Source organism: Hordeum vulgare, chromosome 5H (genome assembly GCF_904849725.1).
Source record: "Hordeum vulgare subsp. vulgare chromosome 5H, MorexV3_pseudomolecules_assembly, whole genome shotgun sequence".
NCBI lineage: Eukaryota > Viridiplantae > Streptophyta > Magnoliopsida > Poales > Poaceae > Hordeum > Hordeum vulgare.
Window position 1 is genome coordinate 549,432,029 of NC_058522.1, and position 20,987 is coordinate 549,453,015.

The 20,987-nt window shown below is 49.7% G+C and overlaps 3 protein-coding genes and 2 long non-coding RNA genes across 6 annotated transcripts; 1 reads left to right on the top strand and 4 right to left on the bottom strand.

Moving 5' to 3' along the window:
- The first annotated feature begins 2,076 nt into the window (after positions 1-2,076).
- LOC123397245 (putative cyclin-dependent kinase F-2) lies at positions 2,077-3,338 on the top strand. Its single transcript, XM_045091871.1, has one exon. The coding sequence runs from the start codon at positions 2,077-2,079 to the stop codon at positions 3,184-3,186; it is 1,110 nt and encodes a 369-aa protein (XP_044947806.1). The 3' UTR covers positions 3,187-3,338.
- Positions 3,339-5,312: 1,974 nt separating this feature from the next.
- On the bottom strand, positions 5,313-6,810 carry LOC123452751. The gene is made up of 3 exons (XR_006632652.1): positions 6,070-6,810; positions 5,835-5,927; positions 5,313-5,759 (listed from the first exon to the last, which is right to left on the bottom strand). It is a non-coding gene; the product is annotated as an uncharacterized LOC123452751 (long non-coding RNA).
- A 1,967-nt stretch (positions 6,811-8,777) lies between these two features.
- LOC123452752 (probable myosin-binding protein 4) lies at positions 8,778-11,792 on the bottom strand. Of its 2 annotated transcripts, XM_045129461.1 has the most exons (4): positions 11,391-11,792; positions 10,496-11,309; positions 9,132-10,399; positions 8,778-9,017 (listed from the first exon to the last, which is right to left on the bottom strand). In XM_045129461.1, the coding sequence occupies exons 2-3, from the start codon at positions 11,232-11,234 to the stop codon at positions 9,174-9,176; spliced, it is 1,965 nt and encodes a 654-aa protein (XP_044985396.1). In that variant the 5' UTR covers positions 11,235-11,309; positions 11,391-11,792; the 3' UTR covers positions 8,778-9,017; positions 9,132-9,173. The 2 variants fall into 2 exon arrangements, with proteins under 2 accessions (XP_044985396.1, XP_044985395.1); XM_045129460.1 differs by having other exon boundaries at positions 8,778-10,399.
- A 367-nt stretch (positions 11,793-12,159) lies between these two features.
- Positions 12,160-17,232, bottom strand: LOC123452753 (protein WVD2-like 1). The gene is made up of 7 exons (XM_045129462.1): positions 16,928-17,232; positions 15,206-15,632; positions 14,500-14,585; positions 14,094-14,187; positions 13,911-13,982; positions 13,098-13,208; positions 12,160-12,637 (listed from the first exon to the last, which is right to left on the bottom strand). Exons 1-7 carry the CDS (start codon positions 17,011-17,013, stop codon positions 12,419-12,421), a joined length of 1,095 nt encoding a protein of 364 aa, XP_044985397.1. The 5' UTR covers positions 17,014-17,232; the 3' UTR covers positions 12,160-12,418.
- On the bottom strand, positions 16,181-16,921 carry LOC123452754. The gene is made up of 2 exons (XR_006632653.1): positions 16,631-16,921; positions 16,181-16,540 (listed from the first exon to the last, which is right to left on the bottom strand). It is a non-coding gene; the product is annotated as an uncharacterized LOC123452754 (long non-coding RNA).
- Positions 17,233-20,987: the final 3,755 nt, after the last annotated feature.

A 20,987-nucleotide genomic window follows, 5' to 3' on the forward strand; every position in this document is an offset into this window, starting at 1 on the left:
TGTATGGGGTACGAAAAGGACGGGCAGAGTCCTAGCTACGGCGAGGATGTATGAGTTCAGGCTCCTCTGCGGTGGAGGTAATAGCCCTACGTCTCAGTGCTCAGGGAGCTTTGTTGTCGAGTGGAATAGAGAATACAATGAATTGCTAACCCCTTTACCAGTGGGGGAGGGTGGCCTATATAGAGTACGCTGCCCTCCACAACGGTTCCGGTACAGGGTGGAGTAGTGGCGATTGAATGTGTACGTTACCTGTAACATACACCCTTAATGCTAATAAATGCATCCGGAAACGTACGACCGTTTCCCTCCAGGGGGGTTACGACGTACCGAGTGGTATACAGTCGATTGACTCGATGTCCTCCGAATGCTAGTCGCCGACTGGAGGACCGAAGGTATGTTACCGACTGGAAGACAGGGATTCCTTAATTCAGTCGGAGTTGACTAAGGGTCTTGTCCTCTGTGAGGGGTAGTCCCTGGGTAGGACCTATAGGGCAGGCATATGACCCTACCCTAGGACTATAACCCATCACCGCGCTCCATCATTTATCTGCAACGCAAAAGGAAAAAACGATTCGCAGCAAAAACTATACCCGTACGCATCGCCTCCTCCCGTCGACCCTGGGCCACCCTGTCCTGTGCCCAGGCGCCGCCACACCACTCGCCGCCGCGGCCGACCTCAACGGCCACCGCTGTCGATCTCAACCCACCCGCCTCCGCGGCCGTACCTCTCCCTGCTCACTGCCCCCCGTTGCGGCTCTCGAGCGCATCGCGTCGACCCTGGTCCACCCTGGCCTGTGCCCAGGCCGCTGCCACACCACTCACCGCAGCGGCCGACCTCAACCACCACTGTTGTCGATCTCAATCCACCCGCCTCCGCGACTGTACCTCTGCTCGCTTGCTGCCCCCGTTTCGGCGCTCGAGCATAGCTTCTGGATCAAATCAAAGCGTCAGCTACAGTGAGTGGGGATGATGCGTCTTCTCGATGCCGAACGGCGGCGGTGCGCGGAGAAGGCGCGACGGAGCGAAGTACTTGCAGGTGGAGGCGGGCCTCCATGGCTCACACGGGGAACTCCGAGGTTATGGCGCGACAACGATGACTCCTTATGGCCAGATAGAGGCGCCCAACCCTTGCTCCCCTCATCGTATCCCCTCCTCCGGTAGGAACTCATCATCTGGTGAGATCCCCTCCCCATGCCTCCAATCGTGTGCCAAGCACCGGCAAGAAAATTTGTTTTATGGAGATTTGTTTGCTGATGAATGAATGTATTGAATGTAACATATTATTGTTGTAGAGACAGAGAATGGAACATCACCTTTAATTTGTCATCTGATCTCGCATTCTCTATCCCATGAGTAAAATAAGATAACAGTCCATTGATCAATTCACGTAGCCTCTTTGTTTTGCTTTGCTTGTCCCACTCAATTTCTCATCATGGTGGAATTAATAATGGACGGGTTGATTTTTCAACAAAATAGGATAGGACTGACTACATTAATTAGTTAGTTTATTATTTTAATAAATCAAAATGATTATAAAAAGATTAAAAACGTGTGGTATTTTTTTCTTCCGTTGCAACGCACGGGCCCTTTTGCTAGTGAGACTAAAACTCGCTAGTCTCATCCATGATTGGATCCAAATACTAAAGAGACTAAAATCAAGTTAATGAGCATTTATTATCCTCCAAACCATCCAATCCAGAACTTGATGAGTTAAATGAGGAGAGAGAGGACTAACGCACATTTTAGTAGGGGTACCCCACTCAAAGATTTTAACCTCAAGAATAGTTTTAGCCTCTGCTTGAAACTTTAGCCTCAGACTGGTTTTAGTCCCTTGGATCCATACAACTGTCCAACCGAAAACTCGAGCGACAAGCAAACGAAGCCCATCACATTACAGACCCGGCCGCGGCGGTGAGGCAAACGGCGAGATCTGCTTGTGCCCTCGCTCTCGGCGTCCAATACACATGGCGTCGATCCCCGCGGGAGTGCGCGCCTCCATCCACCGGCCGCTCCCGCCGTCCACCCCACCCACAAACCGCCAGAAGCAGCAGCAGTAGTAGCCGAGCGCCGCCCGCCATGGCCGTCCGCAAGCGGCGTGCCGCCGCCGTCGGCCGCGCGACGGCCACCCAAGGCTGCAAGAAAAGGCGCACCCGGATCGCCAGCACCGAGGATTTCGAGTTCGAGGACGCGCCCTGCCTCGGCAAGGGCAGCTTCGGCACCGTCGTCAGGGCGCGCCACCGCTCCACCGGCAGGACCGTCGCGATCAAGTTCCCCTGCGACTCCGAGGACCCCGCCGACGCCGCTGCCGAGCTCCAGCGCGAGGCCGGCTTCCTCGCGGCCTGCGCCGGAAACCCTTACGTCGTCGGCTCGCACGGCCTCGTCCTCGACCCGGCCACCGGCAGGCTCGGGCTCGCCATGGAGTGCGTCGCCGGGCCGAGCCTCCACGCTTTCTTGAGGGAGAGGGCGCCGCTCCCGGAGCCCATCGTGTGCGCCTACATGTGGCGGCTGCTCACCGGCGCCGGGATGATGCACCGGCTCGGCATTGTCCACCGCGACCTCAAGCCATCCAACATCCTCGTCGCGAAAGGGGGGAAGATCCTCAAGATTTGCGACCTCGGCCTCGCCATGTCCTTGCGCACGGCCGACCAGACGCGGTCCAGCGACGCCGGCACGCTGCCGTACATGGCGCCCGAGGTGCTCCTGGGGAAGCCGGACTACGACGCGGGGGCGGACACGTGGTCGCTCGGGTGCGTCATGGCCGAGATGCTCACCGGCAAGCCGCTGTTCAAGGGCGACGTAAGGAGGGACGATCCGGTACGCCAGGTCCGCACTATCTTACGCGTCCTAGGCTCGCCGGATGACAGGACGTGGCCGGAGTTCACGTTGCTGCCGCTCGCCGCCAGGGTGCGGTTCAGGGAGCAGCAGCGCAGCGCCCTGGGAGACCTCTTCCCAGCGGAGATGTTGTCTGAGGACGGCTACCAGGTCCTGAAAGGGCTCCTAGAGTGCAACCCAGGCAAGCGGCTGACGGCGGCCGCCGCGCTCCAGCTCCCGTGGTTCATGCCTGAGATCGACATCGACGCGAATGTCGAGGACGCGTTCGTCCCGCCGGCATCCTCCACGGAGGAGAATCTACTCAGGATCCCACTTGATATGTGGAAGAATGCACAACGGCGAAACTGTGCTTGATCAGATGATCGAGCAATGTAGAAGCTGGCTAGAAGAACACGTACTTGTGCTTGTATACGTGTATGTCACCATGTCTGGGGAGTAGGGAGAAGCTGTATCTCTATCTCCCAATCAAACATTCCCTTGTAACCTGTACATACGATGATCAATGTGCCACATCATATTCCTACTGGTATTCACTATTCAACGACCAATGTCTTCTACTGTATTAGCATATGCACTCAACTAGTTCTTGTCTTAATTTAGAGGAGCGGTTCAAATCCAACCCACTGCAATTGAGGTTGAAGTGAAGAAAACCTTTTAGGACTTTAAAAACTATGGAAAGCATAAAGAAAAGACTGAAACATTTTTATTTTATGCTAAGTTACAAATTACAACGCGTCACTGAGAAATAAACTTGTGTTAAAGATCATAGCTCTAGAGTTCCTCCCTCCCCTGTGTTGCTCCAGGAATTTCTGAAACATGGACACAGAATTCTGAATTTCTGATGCATAAAAAGGCGCATTTTTCAAAATGAGACATCCTTAAAATACTAAGTTGTTAGGATGTTATATATAAAATAGCTTAAACAACCTAATGTGTTGTAGAGCAATGTTCTCCCTCAAGGTTACTAAAGCTAAGAACATCTCCAACAGGCACGCTTCGACCGGCGCCCAAAAAACTTATATACAGCGCGTGGTTAGTTTTTTTTAGGACGCCGGCGTCGGCTCCAGCGGTCGCAGCATATTTAGCGCACGTGCGGCGCTCCAGCAGCTGCTGTAAATTTAGCGCGCGTGCGACGCCCCAACACCCAAAAAGATAAGACTAGTTCAACATAAATATAATAAAACTAGTTCAGCACATAGATATTAAAACTAACATATATAGATATAAAACTACTCCGATTCATCACTGTAGGTGCTGTCGGAGATAGATAGAAACGCGTCCTCCCAACGTTCATCGTGGGAGGTGAAGATGGACGGCAAACCGGCTTCGAGGGCCCCGCACTGCGATACAGCGAGTAACTTGCGCAGACGCCTGACCTGCCGCTCCGCGCGACGCCTTGCCGTCTTCTCCGCCCAGTAGGTGTTCTCGGCGGCGACGTCCTCCGGGTGGTGCCGACGCCACTTCGTCATTGCTCGCTCGTCCTCCTCAACGACGAGCAGGCGCTGCTGCTGCTGACGGTGCTCTGCACGGTCTTGCTCCGTGATCAGACGAGGGGGAGGGGCGAGGTTTTGGGCCTGCTCGCGCGTGTAGACGTCGTGGAAGTTCATCTGCGCGCGAGGCCGCCCTAGTCGCCACGCCGCCGCGTCGTACGCGCGAGCGGACTCGTGCGCGGTCTCGAACGTGTCGAGGCCGAGGAACGTCGCCGGACCGGATCTCGGCGTAGTAGGTGCCGGAGGGGCGCTCGCGGACGCCGCGGTAGCCCGACGATGAACGGCGGCGTGGCGGCATGGCGGCAGAGGGAGCGGCGAGGGAGAGGCAGAGGAAGAGTCGAGAGCGTGGCGAGCGACAGACGTGTGGCTGTGTGGGCAACCGCGTGGCGGGCGCGGTATTTTATAGGACGCTGAAAGCGGCGCGCAAAATCTGACGCGCGGCCGCCCCCTTTCTCCCGGGCGCGCGCAGAAGTTTACCGCGCGCGCTTTTTTGCCACGTCCACTGGAGCGCGCGAATTCATCCCTGCACGCGCATTTTTTGCAGCTACTGTTGGAGTTGCTCTAAGCAATTTGGGGCTAAAAGGAAGAACAGAACCAACTAAACTCTGTGGTCAAGCACACGAACAGGACCTGTATGCACATTTCGCTCTACCACTGCCAATAGAAAGAAAATAGATGGGCAACATCATTTAGTTATTCAAGTGTGAGAAAACAGTGTGGAGGATAATTTCAATATAAGCACTTTGAACTGATTCGCCGTCATTGGCTAAGGCTCAGCAGACCCACTTCTAACAGCTCGGCAACCTATCTTGGTCAATAGTACTAGTTAGGTAGCTGAAGTATAAGAGCTACCTAATCTGGTTATCAGTAGGAGGATCGGCACACGAAATGCATCCAGCCTCACAGACAACCGTGTATGTCGTTTAACCAAAAATATAGAAGAGGGAATTAAGAAGCAGACACAAGAAAACATGCATAGCACTTAGGGACTAAGAGGGCACCATCTGTTGTACTCTAGTGATTAAGCCACTGTATGTTTACATCAAGAGCAGCGTGGCCGGGAGATAGAAATAACTAAGCTACCATGCATAGATCAGGTAGGCAGGTAGCTCATACAAATTTAGCTACAGGCACATAAATCATGGGAAATGGCACAAGCTACCAAATATTAAGAAATTATGTGCGATGAGGCGCATCAACGGGCAGATACCAGGTGCACGTCTTTCGACCAACATGAAGTTATTCTCTGCTCATATTTATAGAGCTTGTCGAAGGCATGACAAATAAGTAGCATAACTGTTTGGCCATCATTACCATGATAGCAGTTCAGGCAGCAGCATTGAGCCCGTCAGCAAAAGCAGTCATCGATCGTTACCCTTCCAAGTAAAGCTTTATCAGAGGCCTGGAGAGGCAGCATCAAGATACATAGTATAGTACCTTGATTGGAAATGTAGTTAGCAGCAAAATTTAGAAGCAAGAAGTATAACCAGGCATAGTAACACTGCTATATACCTTGCCAAGTGCTTGGTCTTCTTTAACCTGGGCAGTCTTCTGGTTTGGTTTTGGCTCCAGTGCTCCATGGTTAGTATCCTCAGCAGGACTGGACTGGAAGTGTAGATCAACTCAATTACAAAACAAAAGGAAATATTATCTGTCCTGAGAAGCTCAAGGAAGTGTATCTTGTAAGCATAAGAGAAACCAAAAAAACATAGCAAGTAAAGGCGTTCTGTGCTAGAGAACTCCATACCTTAATGAGCACTGAAGAATTGGATCAAATGAAATGTTATCTACAACATTCAGGTGATAGCTGCTCCACCAGTGAGTGTGATTCTTGTGCCTCAACTTCTTTGCGGTGCCTTTCCTTCCATCTAGGTTCTGCGGTTTTACCAAAGTACTAACAAACAATGATCTCAGTGAGAGAAAGATTAAACCAGGGAGAAGTATTACGAAGGTACGATTAGAAGAAGGAAGGGTAAGATGTAGTTCTTCACATAAAAGCAAACCAAATAATCTTGTACTACAATTGTTCCTACAATCATTGAATTATGTGAGTAGAAGTAGCATAGTTGATATGAAATATATGAGCAACTACAACATGCACTCGCATGCTAATCACGTATGGGAATTTTCTCAAGCATCTTGTGGGCAACCGAACAGTCAGATATATGCAAATATGCAAGAACAAGGACCGCTGCCCCTTGGTATTCTCTTTTGACCATTTCATCAAGCATCTTGTGCGCGGTGGTGACAGACAGCGAGAAGGCATGGCTGCGAGCACGCCGATTCACAGGTCGTCTCCGGCGCGATCAGTGCGTGTGGCCCTCGGCTTCGGCACGGTGCCCCCATGTGTGCCAGGCCCAACGGCGAACTCGAGCGGTCGGGCCTGCACACGGAGCACTCGAGGCAGAGCAGGGAGGAGGAAGATGGCATGGCGGTGGGAGAGAGATGAAGCAGAACAGGATTGATTGGGCTCCCAAGAAAGTTGTGCTCGTACCACCAGACCCAGTAGCCGATACTGGGTTAAAAATTTCAACGAAATTTTACATATTTCAGTCGGGTCTGAAATGTTTTTAACACCGGAATTAAGAGGCATTTTCAAACTGATTTCAAGATAAATATAAATTACGTCAGAACACATTAAAGTTAAGTAAATTTTGAATTCTTAAAATCCAAAATAATTCCTGAAATATGCAAAAATTTCGAAATTTCTCATAGTTCAGTGGGATCCGATATTATTTCGTTACCGAAATTAAAAAACCTTGTCCGGTACCACATTTTAGGTAGAGAAGAAGGAAATTTGGATTTAAAAACCTTGTACGGTACCACTGTATTGTGTGCGTTTTCGGAGCGTCTCCAGTAGACCTAAATTTTGGAAATTCATTTTAGGTAGAGAAGAAGGAAATTTGGATTTAAAAACCTTGTCCGGTACCACTGTTTTGTGTGCGTTTTCGGAGCGTCTCCAGTAAACTTAAATTTTGAAAATTCATTTTTGGTAGAGAAGAGAGGTAATTTGGATGGCAAAAGCAAAATCTTCTTTTACGGCATGCCCATATTAGATAGTATCTATATTTCCAAAGCCACGTGTTTTAAAGACCTGGCAGTGGAAAGGCCAAGAAACGGGTACAACGAGCGCAAGGGCACCGAGCTCGACTTCGACCGACATAGGTCGTTGGGCCAGGGAGCGCAAGGAAAGCCGCCCCCGAGTGAGGCTAGGGACGATCCGGAGCCAGGGGCACAAGCACAACCAAGTCCAGTGGAGCGATGGCGTCCGGGCCCCGAGGACTCGGCATGACCAATGTGATGCAACCGTCTCCGTGGGAGTCGTGCGCGCATCGGCAAGCTACTTAGGGCATGTATAATGGTGTTATCTTAAAAGTGGCATGTAGGATAAATGATGAGGTGGAGGGGAAAGAACACATAAAAAAAGGTTGGTGACGTCCCATGTTGCTTCTCTCCTTGGGACGCTGTCAACTGGGTCCCCTTCACACTTTTTCGGGTTGAACATACACGACACTACAGTTGGCAAGTGCACAACCAGTGATGCTAATGGTTAGTGTTGCAACTCGTGTGACAACAATGAGGGTGGCGAGAGGAGCTGGACCATGACATGTTCTTCGTCGTCGACCAACTATCATGTTCAAGCGGTTTTCTCCGCGTCTTCTTGTTGTGTAGGGGTGAATTCGGAGATGTGTGCCAAGAGGTGAATAGTTGGTAATGATAGCCTACAAAAGGTAGGTTTGATGCTTTACAATCTTCAGTGGTCAGCACATTGGGAGCTGCCTATTCCTCGACATGCATGCATTATTGCTTTTGACATAGGTCGGCAGGACATGTCGTGTGTCAATCACGGTAAGACTTTGGTTGGTCATCTTGTGATAAATTCGCAGTCACTTGTTCGACGAGAATTGATTACGATAACCGTTATTGACAACCCCGATGGAGTTCCTCTCTTCGGTGATGTGTGGATGCTTTGTACTCCCTTCGTAAATTAATATAAAAACATTTAAAGTACTATTTTAGTAATTTAAATGTTTTATTTATATTAGTTTACAGAGGGAGTAGGTAGCCATGCTAAGGTGTCCCTCTTATGGGCTGTGATGTACAGTACTAGTTTTCGTTTGGTTTTTTGCTAATTAATCCGATGATTGTGTTCTTAATTAATGGATAGAGCTCTATGGGATCCGGTTTCGAATAAAAAAATCACACCAGGGTGACATCCGAAATGGTCGGAGGCATTTGGCTGATTTTAGAGTTCATACAATGACTAATAGTCGAGGATCCAAAAAATATTTTGTTTCCTTGTTTGAAAACACCTTGATTTGAAGTATTATGTATTTTTTTTGCAACCTGTATTTATAATATTTTATCCATAAAGGTGATGATGGCTGTACATTGATCTAAAACTGGGATTAAGGAAATTCCAAACAACAGACAGATAGACAATCCCCCAAAAAATAAAAAAGTACACCAACCCGTCAAGATTAAAAAAAAATGTACTGTACATGAAACGGATGCAGATTCCATCGCAAAAAAAAAAAACGGATGCAGATTCATCGGCACTCTGATTCTGCGATGAATTGCACAACAAGCACTTCACGCAAAAAAAATTAAAAAATCCTGGTCCACTTGCAAACCAACCACCACCATGCACACATGCTTATTGTACAGTCAACAATCCTCATCGCTATTTACAACCTACATCATGCACAACCCTCGATCAGAGCCTAATTCGTACTATAACAAGTTCAGATCAACTTCAAGCAATCAGGCGCGAACCATTTTCAGTTCAAATGTTGAGAAATTAATTACCTCTGTACGTGTGCGTTGCATGACCCCAGCCACTGGAAGCTTTCAGCTAGCAATGGTGTCCTGATCATCTCCAAGCGTCTTCCGGAGCTCTCTGAGGCTGCGAGCGATGTCGTGGATCACCGCCTCGCCGTCCCTCCCTTTCCTCAGCGAGTTCACGCTGTGCTCCAGGAAGCTCCGGTCCTCTTCCAGCGCCTGCAGCCGTCGACTGAGCTCCCCGATCTCCTCCAATGCGGCCGTGTCCTCGCCCTCGCCGTCGTCTCCGTGGTGGCCGTGGCCGTGAGTCGAGCCCTTGCTCGTCGTCTCGATCGACTGAAGGTGCTGCCATTTCGTGAAGTTGTCGCCGTTCCTCACGCGCCTCCCGACCACCGAAGCTTCCGTCGTGTCCTCCTCCTTGCCGCCGCCGTCCTCTTCTTCTTCTTGGACGTCGTTGGGCTCCGGTTCTTGGACGATCTCGCTGCTGTTGTTCGAGAGCCGGTGGAGCCTGTCCGTCAGCCTCCTCAGCTGCTTCCAGGCGCGCGCGTTCTCGTCATCCTCGGAGCCGCCGGACAATTCCCCTCCAGCCGGTCCGGAGCCGGACACGTCGCCGGTCTCGCCTTCTCTCTGGCACGGAGCAAGCCGCATATGGTCGCGGACCTCGTGGACAATCTCGTGGTCCCTGAGCCTGGCCTTGTAGCCCTCAACCTCGTCCTCGAGCTCCCGCACGACGCCGGCCAGCCGCTCAGCTTCATCCCGATCGTACGCGCTCTGCTCCTCCATGACCCTGCGGTACTGCGCGGCCTCGGTCCGCATCGCCGCCTTCTCCTCCTGCAGCCTGGTGATCATGGCCATGGCCTGGCTGGTCGCCACCGCCGACGCGCTCCGCTCCTCCTCCAGCTCCTTCCACATGAGGGCCATGGACCTGCGGTCCAGCTCCACCCGCCGCCTCAGCTCATCAACCGTGCTACACTCTTCACCATCAGTATCAAGCATGCTGCCTTCGGAGACGCCCGAGCAGTTCCGCTGCAGGGAGAGCGCCCTGGTGATGTTGCGCAGCACGGCCTGCTCGTGCTGCTGCTCCTGCACGCTCGGGCTGTCGGGTGCCCGGAAAGAAGACGAGGTGGAGAGCTGCGAGAGCAGCAGCTTCAGGTGGTGGTGGACTCTCAAGGAATCCTGCCGTGCGGTGGCCCTGTCGGGAAATTCAGGCTCCGGTTCATCTGCTGCGGCTTTGGTTTCGGATGGTTCGCCATCATCAGCGTTGTGCCACACATCGTCGTCTTCTGGTTTATCATCTACAGAGGAAAAAAGATGGCACTTTCAGAAATTCAGAATGACAGTACAAAATTTAACAGATGGTAGTTGTGAATGAAGCATAATGCTGAACACACCTCCTGTATCTGTATGAGGTCCTTCATCTTTTGTTGGAAGATCACCTGTCTGAATGTCGTGTGGATCATCAGAGCGTGACCTGCCACTCTGAACTTGCGCTAACCCGGATTGAAGAACGCTATCTCCAACCTTGGTATGAGGTTCGTCGTCTTCTGTGGGAAGATCGGCTGGCGCAATGCCGGCTCCGGAACGCCGCCATTCTGAACCTTGAATCTTTCGTGGGAAGATCTGCAACCTTGAATCCTCAGCGTGTGTTTTCTCCGGGATGCCACTCTGAACTTGCGTCAGGGTAAGCTGCTCCTTCAACCGATCGATGGCGGCGGCGTCCTCCGGCGACCTTCTTCGAAGCTCCGACTCGGAGTCGGAGGTCCTCAGCTCGCTGTACCCGGCGCGATCGATCCCGTCGTCGACGGCTGGCCGATCTCCCACGCCGTCTCTGCAAACCTCCCCGATGCCCACGCCGCCACCGTCATGGCAGAGCGCCTCCGCCCTGTGTGAGCTGCAGAGGAGGTCGCGGTAGGAGGAGCCCGGGCGCGCCCCGCCGAGGACGGCGTCGAGCCGCGCGCACGCCGGGCAGGGCGGCGGGAGGTTGCAGAGGCGGGCGAACGCCGTGGCCAGGCGGGACAGCAGGCCCTCCAGCAGCATCAGCAGGATCAGCACCCATTCCAAGACCGCCGAGGATAGCAGGGCAGAGAACCTCCGGTGAGATCCCCAGGCCGTACTGCTGGTGGCAGCCATTGATTGATCTGCGCTCGGGATGAGAGGACAAGGCTGTCACTGAGCGCACAAGCTGCTGCTGCTGCTGCTGCTTGCCTGGGATGAAGACGAGTTGCAGATCAAGATCATGGCGATCCACTCAAGAAGAGAGTCAAGAAAAATGCGGTACATACATACCTTCATCTCATCTGTGGAAGTGGTCGTCGATCGATCGATCTTCCTTTGACTTGGCAGGAGAAGGGAATTCAGGAGAGGGGACGAACACAAGGCCCAGATCTCCTCCCCTCTTTCCTGGGCACTGCTTGCCAACTACCAAGAAACAGTCTGATAATAAACAAAAATAAGAATTAAAGGCTGAGAATGATTTCTACGTGTACCAATACTCAGGAGCAATAATTCCAGTCAAAGGGACAGCGAGAGGGATGAACTCCGTCCAGATGGGTGCCTCAGGAACTTGTCATGGCAGGTTGGAAATGTACACGAGATTACACCAAATAATAAACAAGAAAAAGAAGAAGAGGCTACATGTTATGTGAATGCTGGTGATCTTTTCTTTTCGAAATAAACGTAACAGGGTGGTGACTTTCTCAGTTATGAATTTAAATGTCTCATTCTGTCCCATCTAAACCTTTTCCTTTCAGTTCTTTTATTTCTAATGAAAACTGGGTCAGGAAATTCAGCTTGGAAAAGTCAGTTTATCTGCTAATAATTGAGATCCTTTACGCTGGAATACTAATAACACCATTTTTTTCCTACTCAAAAATAATAAATGCAAACGCTCCTCCATCTTTCTCCTTGAGTATGGACGTTGAAGATTATGTCACAGTGGTGGCCATGTCATGGGGACGCTCATTTTTGTACATGTAAAAACTGGCTGGCCCAACCGTTGTAATGGTGGCCACGTCCGGAGCACAGAGGTCCAGCACAAACTTGCACAACACAAAGCTTAACAGCAATCATCATAGCAATAATAGAATCATGGGGCAGAACAACCAGCAAGACGGATCTCGGCACAATCTGCAAACATCCAGCAGAGCAATCCAAAGGTTCGACTCTCAAATTAGTTCGTCCAGACCAGGTGACTTGACTCCTTACATGAATTAACTCAACCGCGAAATGCCAGAAAAGCAAAGACACACGTCGAGTTAGGGTTTGTACAGCTACATTCGAGCTCGGGCCGCTCCACGGCCTTCTTTCGAGGGCCTTCAGCTCACGGGTTTGACGGCCCTGGCTTTGGCGCCCACGCCATTCTTCGGCGAGCACTGTGCTTTGTTGGCGTCTTTAGGAGGATTCCCCATGCTGTGACGATGCGACCGGTGGGATCCTGCGCTGATGGCCGCCGCCGCCTCTGGGGTCGCTGGTGCGCCATCGCCGCTGCTCTTTCTCCTTGTAAACTTTGGTGACTTGGCACGGGTTGGAGGCACCTTCAGAGACCAAAACCACAAATGTAAACCGTGACTGGACATAGTTTAAAGTTGGTTCATCGGGTGCGTTATGTTTCTTGCCGGTAGTCAGTAAACTGAAAATTTATGTCAAGTTGGTTAAATGTTCTGCTTGTAGTAGAATTACCCTGATGACATGCTACAAGAAATAAACTATGCATCGATATTTACTCTCTACATGGAAGGCCTTGTAGATGTAACTTTATGAAGCAAATTACTCCTATGATATCATTGAATGGATTGCTTTTGTATTAGGCGCAACATGTGCTGTTCGGTGAAAACCCCAGCACATTAACTAATTAAGGAGCTGGCTCATTTCAGTGATATATACAGCATTCTCCTAGAAAGCACCACATGCATTAAATATACATAGTGTTTTATGAAATATGTATAAGCAACTGCTGGTATAGTATTTGTGCGGAAATAGAGATGTCGGAATTACCTTCTTAAGCTCAGCCTTTGGAGGGGGCCCTTCTTGGTAGAAGTTTGGCATGGGTTTTGCTCTGATGACCAAGGACTTCCTTAGTTGTTTTAAAGCCGCTTCTTGCTCATCCTACAGGAAAAATGATGAGAAATGTTAGTAACAATATTTAACAATTCTCGTTGTATATACATAACTGTCTTATAGAAAGATTTGAACAACAAAAAGTTCAAGGATATGCGTTGGTCAAGAACATTGACAGTAGCAAAGCCATTATGAATGGGCTAGAATTCAGAAGAGTCTAACCTGGGTTGAACACTATGTTATTCCATAAGCTTGATACACATGCACTGGTATCACGAAGTGGGAATGTACAAATAAACACCCGACATGTACAGATGCAGTCCTACTCTAACGCAACTACATTTTTTTTATTCGAAATGGCAGTTATCCTGCACTCATTAAGAAGAAAAGAGTTGCTCAGTTAATTAGGGAAAACCGAGCGAAAACCAGATTGCTCAGTTAATTATGGAAAACTGGGCGAAAGCCGTTACAACCGTTGAGCGGCACACATAAAAAAGCCCACGCACAAAACTACATTTTCATCGTAGGGATCATAGTTCTATAACAATTCCAATACTTTTTATATAAACGTATGCAATGAAGCATCTAATCGGCCAGTAATGCTGAAAATTCCTTTTGTTTAAGTATAGTACAGAACAAAAAATAGCCCTTGTAAATCAAGACATTTTTCTTTTACCAGGGGAACTTAACAGAGCACAAATAACTCAAATGCTCCATGATACAAAACAAAAGTATGTTCTTAGTTCTTACCTTTTTCCTTGTTTCAGCCTCATTCTTCTCAGCCTCCAAAGCTTTGTGCTTCTCTTCTAATTTCGTGTAGAACTGAAGAATTAGTAATACTGTGAGTCTACCAGATTAAAAAAGAAGGGCTAATAGCTGTTAATGGTTATGATCATCTTGTCTTGGCACAATGCAATCAGATTGCACACACACCTCTTTCCTCTTGTCAGCACGGTCGTCACATACAAATGTAGGAGCAAAGGCAACAGTTGTCTTAGTTCTGCCAGCTCGTGCCGAAGCTGTGGTTCTTTGTGCAGCTCAGGAAAGGACATAATCAATTGTTTCAAACTGCTACGAGGAGAGAAACACCACGTTGCAATGTTTTCAGTTCACAGAGCAATTCAACTGAGAAGATACAGCTTGTGGGTTCATGGTACAAGTTGGAAAATCTTCCAGAAAACGTAAGAAACAAATTGGCAGAACAATGTAATTTTCCAGTCATCTCAGGCTTGAGCTTTGGTATGGAAAATTGAAAGAACATCTTCCAAAATATAAAATTACAGGTACATAATGATAGAGCGGTGTAGAGTGTAGTAAACTATAAATTAGAAAAGGATACGAAGAAGTCACTGAACAGGAGTCGTCATCTTGAGGTTGAAATGTATGGCCAGGTTGCGACATCTTCTTGGGTGTCACCAGAGTACTCTGCAGTAATACCGAGATTAGTTCTGTCAATAGAACAAACTCTCTACAAAAAGCTTACAGGATGACATTTTCAGCCAAATAGACACATCAGTCAGGAACAAAGAAAAGACACATGTCATCGATTAACATGTAGTATGAAACATATTCAGGTTCATATTTTTTTTAAGATGTTCCACAACAAAAGAAAGACAAATAAACTTCAACATACAAAGGAGCTCTTCAATCAGAAGATATTACACTCTTCCAAGCATCACCAGATCATATGATCTGGGGTAGGGTATGTTCGGATTGTGACCAAAGTGTACAATACAAAAAAAAAATATGTCCAAAATATTGGTCTTTGTTTCGATGAGGAGCAACTTTTTGGCAACTATAGTTCATTTTTCTAGCCAATGATGGCCAATCCATGGGCGAGCAAAACCTCAACCGATAAGTTGGCTAGCCAAATTTGCTTATATATGGTCTAGTTAGTTAACGTTCCATAGCAATGAAGCATGCATGGAAGTTAGGGCCACAAATCAAATTAAAAACTGTGGTCTAATAAAATCAAGAGTAGAGGCACATGATATTAGGAGCATCATGATACAGTGCAACAGAGCATAAATAAATCGCCTACATACCTTCTTTATCATGCTTGCTGGAGAGGCACTGCTTCCTTGCCCAGATTTTTCTCCGTTACTGGATGGATGAGCCACACCGCCATTTCCTCCACCAGAAGCCCTTCTTTGAGTTGAAAGTGCAAATGGTTGAGGAACAGTGCGCTTAGACCTCTCTGATCCAGACATACTAGGCTTTGTTGGTGACTTAGGCAGAGCAGACATTTCTTGATCGATCAACTTCAGTGAATCTTGGTTTACAAGCTTGTCTTCCCCTGTTTCCCCGTCTATGGCCGGTTCTACACAAGTTACTTGGCCCTCTGGAGAACTATCATGATCACTGCCACTAACAACTTCCTCGCAACCACGAGTGTTCTCATCTGGTGGGCATATAACAACACCATCTGATTCTTCGTCCGTGGAGATTTCCGCAGCCTCTTTCACCATTGGACTGCAGAAAATAAAGAATATAAGTACAGCTCTGCAGCTGGAGCTTTCTAGGAATTGTAATGAGACGGAATAAATGGATAAACATTGGGGGCTCCAACTACCTTCTATAAATAAAAAAGTGCAACCTCATAAACTATTCGGTGCAAATATCGTGCAAGCAACTTCAGCACATATAGAAATACTCTAATATTCTCCAATAATGAACTAAGAGTCAGGTGCATTTAGTGCATTCAGGCAAATGATAGGCTCCTGACCTGAGCATTATGATAGCCAATCCTCCATAAAGACTCGTAATGCCGACATATATATGTGACAACTGACAATGAAGTATAAACATAAGAGCACTTCTGTAAATTTGGACACATCCTATGTATGTAACTACATGAAGATACTCAATGCCACTTCTCATAACTCTTCAAATTGAACATCTGAATCGAATTGCTCTAGAAAAAAATGCATGCCAGCTTATGTCTTAATGCTTAATAAAAAAGGAAAATATTTTTGATAACATAAATGTGTGGCCATGCATCTAATCAGAAACAAGATACATATCCGCACGGAAATTCCAGCTGATGCCCAAGAAGTGTTGACAAAGATCACCAGATCTCAACTGCGTATCGACCAGCCACACAATATGTAAAAAAAGGATCCTAAAAAGTCAAACTTGCACGATCCTCACAGCCAAGGCCACCTAAGACACTATCTGAAAATCTCCACATGGAAAAGCTGGTGACTAAAAAAAGTTGCAATTAAAAATTCGTGTAAGATGTGCCAAGATGTACAAGTACAACTAAAATTTGCCGGTGGAAGTTGAGGAGCGCACATCCACCAGAAATTCCTCATGCACCCTAGAATGATTCAAGCTTGCTAGAACAAGATGGAATATCCATCTCGCCCAGACTTATTCCTCTGGATAGAAGGGGAAAAAAAGGAAACAATAAGTTCTCTTAGCTCAAAAAAGATGAGCTGGGCTCCTAAAAAAAACCTGAGTTTGGCAACCTAGGTTCAGTGTAAGACATTTGAGGGCTACGTTGAATCTGTCTCCTCCAATACGAAACCCTAGGTCGCCCAATCTAGAGTTCCGGGCCAAGAAAATGAATCCCCTAATAGAAACACCAAAAGCACGCATGAATCGTGCACGGCTCAAACGGATCTGGCGGCACGCCGAAGGACGAGCTCGCCAGCTCCGACATTGCTGAGGAACCACGCCCGTATATGACCCCATCCTGAAAACAAAAAAAAAATGCAGCAAACAGAATGCAGACGGTACTAGTAGTACTGTAATACTGCCCTTACATGGTCTCCGCCCCTTTGCTGGTGAGATCCCACCGGCGCCGGGCCGCCGCCGACGCGTCGCCGCCCCCCTCGCCGCTCGCCGCCATGGCCGCAGGGGTGGCCGGAACGAGCTCGGCCCGCCCCGCTCCGCTGCTGCTGCTGCTGCCGCGCGGCTCCCCGACCGACCTCGCGGCCTCGCCTGGCCCCGCCGCCGTGGAGCGGCTCCACCAACCTCGCTAGCTAGCTCGCGGCGCTGCCGAGAGGGAGGGAGTGTGCGCTTGTGTGTGGGATCGAGTGTGTGCGCCTGGCTGTGTGGGTCGAGTGTGTCCGCGAGGGGGGGTGGGTGCGGTGGGTGCTTTGCTTCGAGCTCGGTGCGCGGGGCGGGGGGGCGGTGCTGTGGGGTTGTGGCCTTGTGGGGCGGAGCTCACGTGTAAGTGGAGGTGACTTGGCTTGGACTTTGGACCTTTCCGTGGATGGCCGTGCAGTGCTGGCTGCCTGGCTGGCGATGGTGTCGCAGGGATCATCCGGCTCACGCCAACTGTATTGTACAGCTGTGCAGATACATGAACGTTGAGTTGTGTGTGAAGGGGATGGGGGGTGAAGGCTTAGAGCATCTCCAGCCGTTCGGCTCACGAAAAGCGTGAAATAGCGCCCTCTGCGATTCGTCGGCGAAAAAATGGGTGTCCCAACTAATTTATTTTTTTAAACTCGGACCAAAATCGACTTGATTTCGAACGAAATTCATAGTTTTTATTAAAGTTTGTACAAAAATGGAATAAAAACATAATTAAACTACATCACCGCCTCCCGCCGTTGTCGCCCGACGCCGCCGCCTTCTACATGCCGAGAAGCTTGTAGAAGTTGGTGTAGTCACCGTCGCCGTCGTCATCCTGCGCTCCGTCGCCGTTCTTGTTACACCCATATCCTGGGTCGTCGTGGCGAACGGGGTTGGAAGGCCCCGACGCCTCCTCGCTGCTGTCATCGAGGATGACGACGCCACCCTCCTCGCGGGCGCGGCGCCGGGCGGCGATCTCCTCAAGGGCACGACGTTGGCGCTCCATCTCCTCCCGAACGTAGTCGTCCCGCGCCCATTTGAGGGCGGTCTCGTCATCGACGACCATGGACAGGTGCTCCTGCTTGACGGGGAGGAGTCCTGGCTCCGTCTTCGGCTTGACGAGGCGGGAGGAGGCGCCGGGCTCATTGATGACGATGCAGCCGCTGCGCGTGCGCCACCCCAACGGCGTCTCCTGCGTCTCCGGCTTGACGAGGAGGAACGTCGGCGACCCGGAGAAGCGGGAGCAGGAGCTGGACGAGGAGGACGACGTTGTCTCCATCCGCCTCGGCGTCCAGGAGCTACCGCGGCAGCGGGAGAAGGCGGGTGGCGGTTGGTACTCGTACCTCAGCGAGTTGCTGCCCCTCGGAGTTGTGGCAACCGTGGGGTTCGACCTCGTTGGTGGCGGCGAGCTTGTCGGCGTGACGGCGTTCGAAGCACACCGTCCATAGTGTGTTGCTATCGGGGGTGTACCTCGGCAGGTTGCACGAGCTCTCCCGCAGCGACGATCGGATGTGCGCGATCTCCGCCCGCCGGTCAGCTCCAGTGGACGACGGTGGCACTGGGACTCCGTCGACGCTCAGCCTCCATGAACCCCGCACCCGCATGTCCGGCCGCACCGGGTAGTCCGACTCATAGAGAAAGCGGGCCTCATCCTCGTGGAGATGACGGCGGGCGAAGCCATTGGCTACCGCTCCGTCACCGGGGAAACGTCCGGCCATCTTTTGGGGAAAGAAAGGGAGAGGAGGCGTCGGTGGCAAAGAAGGAGAAGAGAGGGCATCGACGAGAGATGTGTGTGGCCACCAGCAGGGAGAGGGCACCTTTATATAGCCGCGAGCGGGCAGGAAAAGCGGAGCAGCGCCGTGTGAACGTGTGGCAGGAAACGACGCGACATGTGTCGTCGGGACGCGCCTCGCCGTGCCTTCCCTGCGCAGCCCGTGAATCAATGGAAGGATGACCGACGGTGCAACCTTCGCATTGATACCCGTTGGAAATGAGACGATGAGGACGACGACCGCGTGCGCCAGTCGCTGACTCGGGGGGCCAAGAGATTTTTTTTTGCGCCAAAAATGTTTCTGACGGCGCCCCGGGGCGACCCTGAGCGCACTGGGTTCGACATGGAACCGTCGGGCCAATTTTGGCCCTAGCCGGCAAAACGGGCTCCCGGGGGCGCGACTGGGCCGTTTTTTCCTCGTCCGTAAAAAGGCGGAGGGGTGTGTTGGGGACGCGGTTGAAGATGCTCTTAGAACATCTACAACCGGCTACCCCATATCTATTCAAATGTTCGGATGGTCTTCCTGGATAGAAAAAATGCACCAAATCCGAGTGAGTTAATTCGCCCCAAGCGTCCAGGTTGAACTGCAACCCTCATACGCGGCACATATATTGGACGGATATTACAACATCCGAACGAGTCTGTCATGTAAGACTGACTGCAAAGGCCCACACCAAATCACTTGAAGGCATTCTCTCATTGTCCAACCTGACGTGTTCCCTTTCTCTTACCTCGTCCACAGAGTCACGAGTGTAGCTTCGTCGCAATCGTTGCTCGACGCACTGTGTTGTCAAGGATGTGGAGAGGATATTCAGAGTGCTACAAACACGTTGGATTGTTGTTCGTAGAGTTGCAATAATGTGGGAAGTGGACACACTTTGACACCTCGTGACATGTTGTGTAATCTTGCACAACATGATTATCGAGGATGAAAGTTAAGAGGCAGCCCGCACACATGACTTTGAGAAGTCCGGTATTCAGGTCTGCCTCACGGAACAAGAAGCGACGGAACATATTACCAACTTTTTTGAGATGCATCGACAACTTCAAGATCAATAGAGGCATATTCAACTTTTCAATGGTCTTGTGAAGCATATGTGGATCCATGCTCTGAACTAAATGTTTTTTATGTTTTAGTTATGCACTATGAATAATTTTTATTTCTAGACTATGTTGGATTATGTATTTTATGTACAATTTTTTTGTATTTGTGTGTGATAATCGACGTACAAGTATTTGTATGAATTTGATGTTTAAGTAGGGGTTGTGGTTGCAAATGTGGTCATTTGAGGGTCGGGCCGACGCTCCTCCTCGTCATGTCCGACCACGTTCGCGGATGTATAGGAGCCCAGATTTACCAACTGCGGATGTAGATGCTCTTAACGCATCTATAGTCGAACGGGACATGGCCATCAAACGTTCGCGGACGCACCCTATCAATGTTCTAGCGTATCTATTTTAAGAATATATTTGTCCGCATACGTAGCCATGCTCTTCATTTAGGGCATCTCCAAAGAGAACCTCAAACCCTATATGTCTGGACCACAGTGTTCGGACCACTTTTGTCATCCAATGAAGACTTCTTTATATGTCCGTTTAACAATCTGGACATACGAATTTCGGTATGCAAGAGACAAACATGGGAGAGCTTTGCTATAGTCCAGACATGCACTTAATCAATCACATGCATGGTTCCCTTCTTCTCTCTTTCCTCCCAACCGCACATGCATGATCTCATCTCATCTCTTTCCTCTCAACCGGACACTAAACCACAAATATCACACCACGTGCATGGTTCTAACCTACTTTTTCTCCCCCAACCAAATACTTTGGGTGTGTTTGGCAGCCATAGCAGCCGGCCCTGGCTAGCTAAAGGTCGGCTCACATGAGGCTAGTTGAGTAAATACAGTCGCTAAACCAACATCTTGTTCAGCACAAACATGGACTTGAACAGATGCCACTTCATATTGTTCCCCCTACCATCCTTCTTGGTCTTTAGTGTAGTGGCAACAGAAGGTGACAGTTGGCTCAAAGATAGACGCACTAGGTGACACCTCAAACACGTCTGGATCAAAAGGCATGTTCTGATCGAGGAGGGGTTGCGAGTCCTTGACAAAGGAGGCCGTGAACTGGCTGTCCTCTGGCGTGACTACGATATCGCGTCTACATGGTCATGTCCTACAATTGTATCACACATAGATAGTAAGCATAACACAAATAATACCACAACATCTAGCTATCTCAACATGAGAACT

Excerpts from the sequence above, each read along its gene's own strand:
- LOC123452753 (XM_045129462.1), bottom strand. The coding sequence starts at position 17,013 with ATGGCGGCGAGCGGCGAGGGGGGCGGCGACGCGTCGGCGGCGGCCCGG. Across the intron at positions 15,633-16,927 it reads AGCAAAGGGGCGGAGACCAT|TCCAATGGTGAAAGAGGCTG; the intron begins GTAAGGGCAGTA and ends TATTTTCTGCAG. Across the intron at positions 13,209-13,910 it reads AGGCTGAAACAAGGAAAAAG|GATGAGCAAGAAGCGGCTTT; the intron begins GTAAGAACTAAG and ends TTTTTCCTGTAG.
- LOC123452752 (XM_045129461.1), bottom strand. The coding sequence starts at position 11,234 with ATGGCTGCCACCAGCAGTACGGCCTGGGGATCTCACCGGAGGTTCTCT. Across the intron at positions 10,400-10,495 it reads ACCTCATACAGATACAGGAG|ATGATAAACCAGAAGACGAC; the intron begins GTGTGTTCAGCA and ends TTTCCTCTGTAG.
- LOC123397245 (XM_045091871.1), top strand. The coding sequence starts at position 2,077 with ATGGCCGTCCGCAAGCGGCGTGCCGCCGCCGTCGGCCGCGCGACGGCC.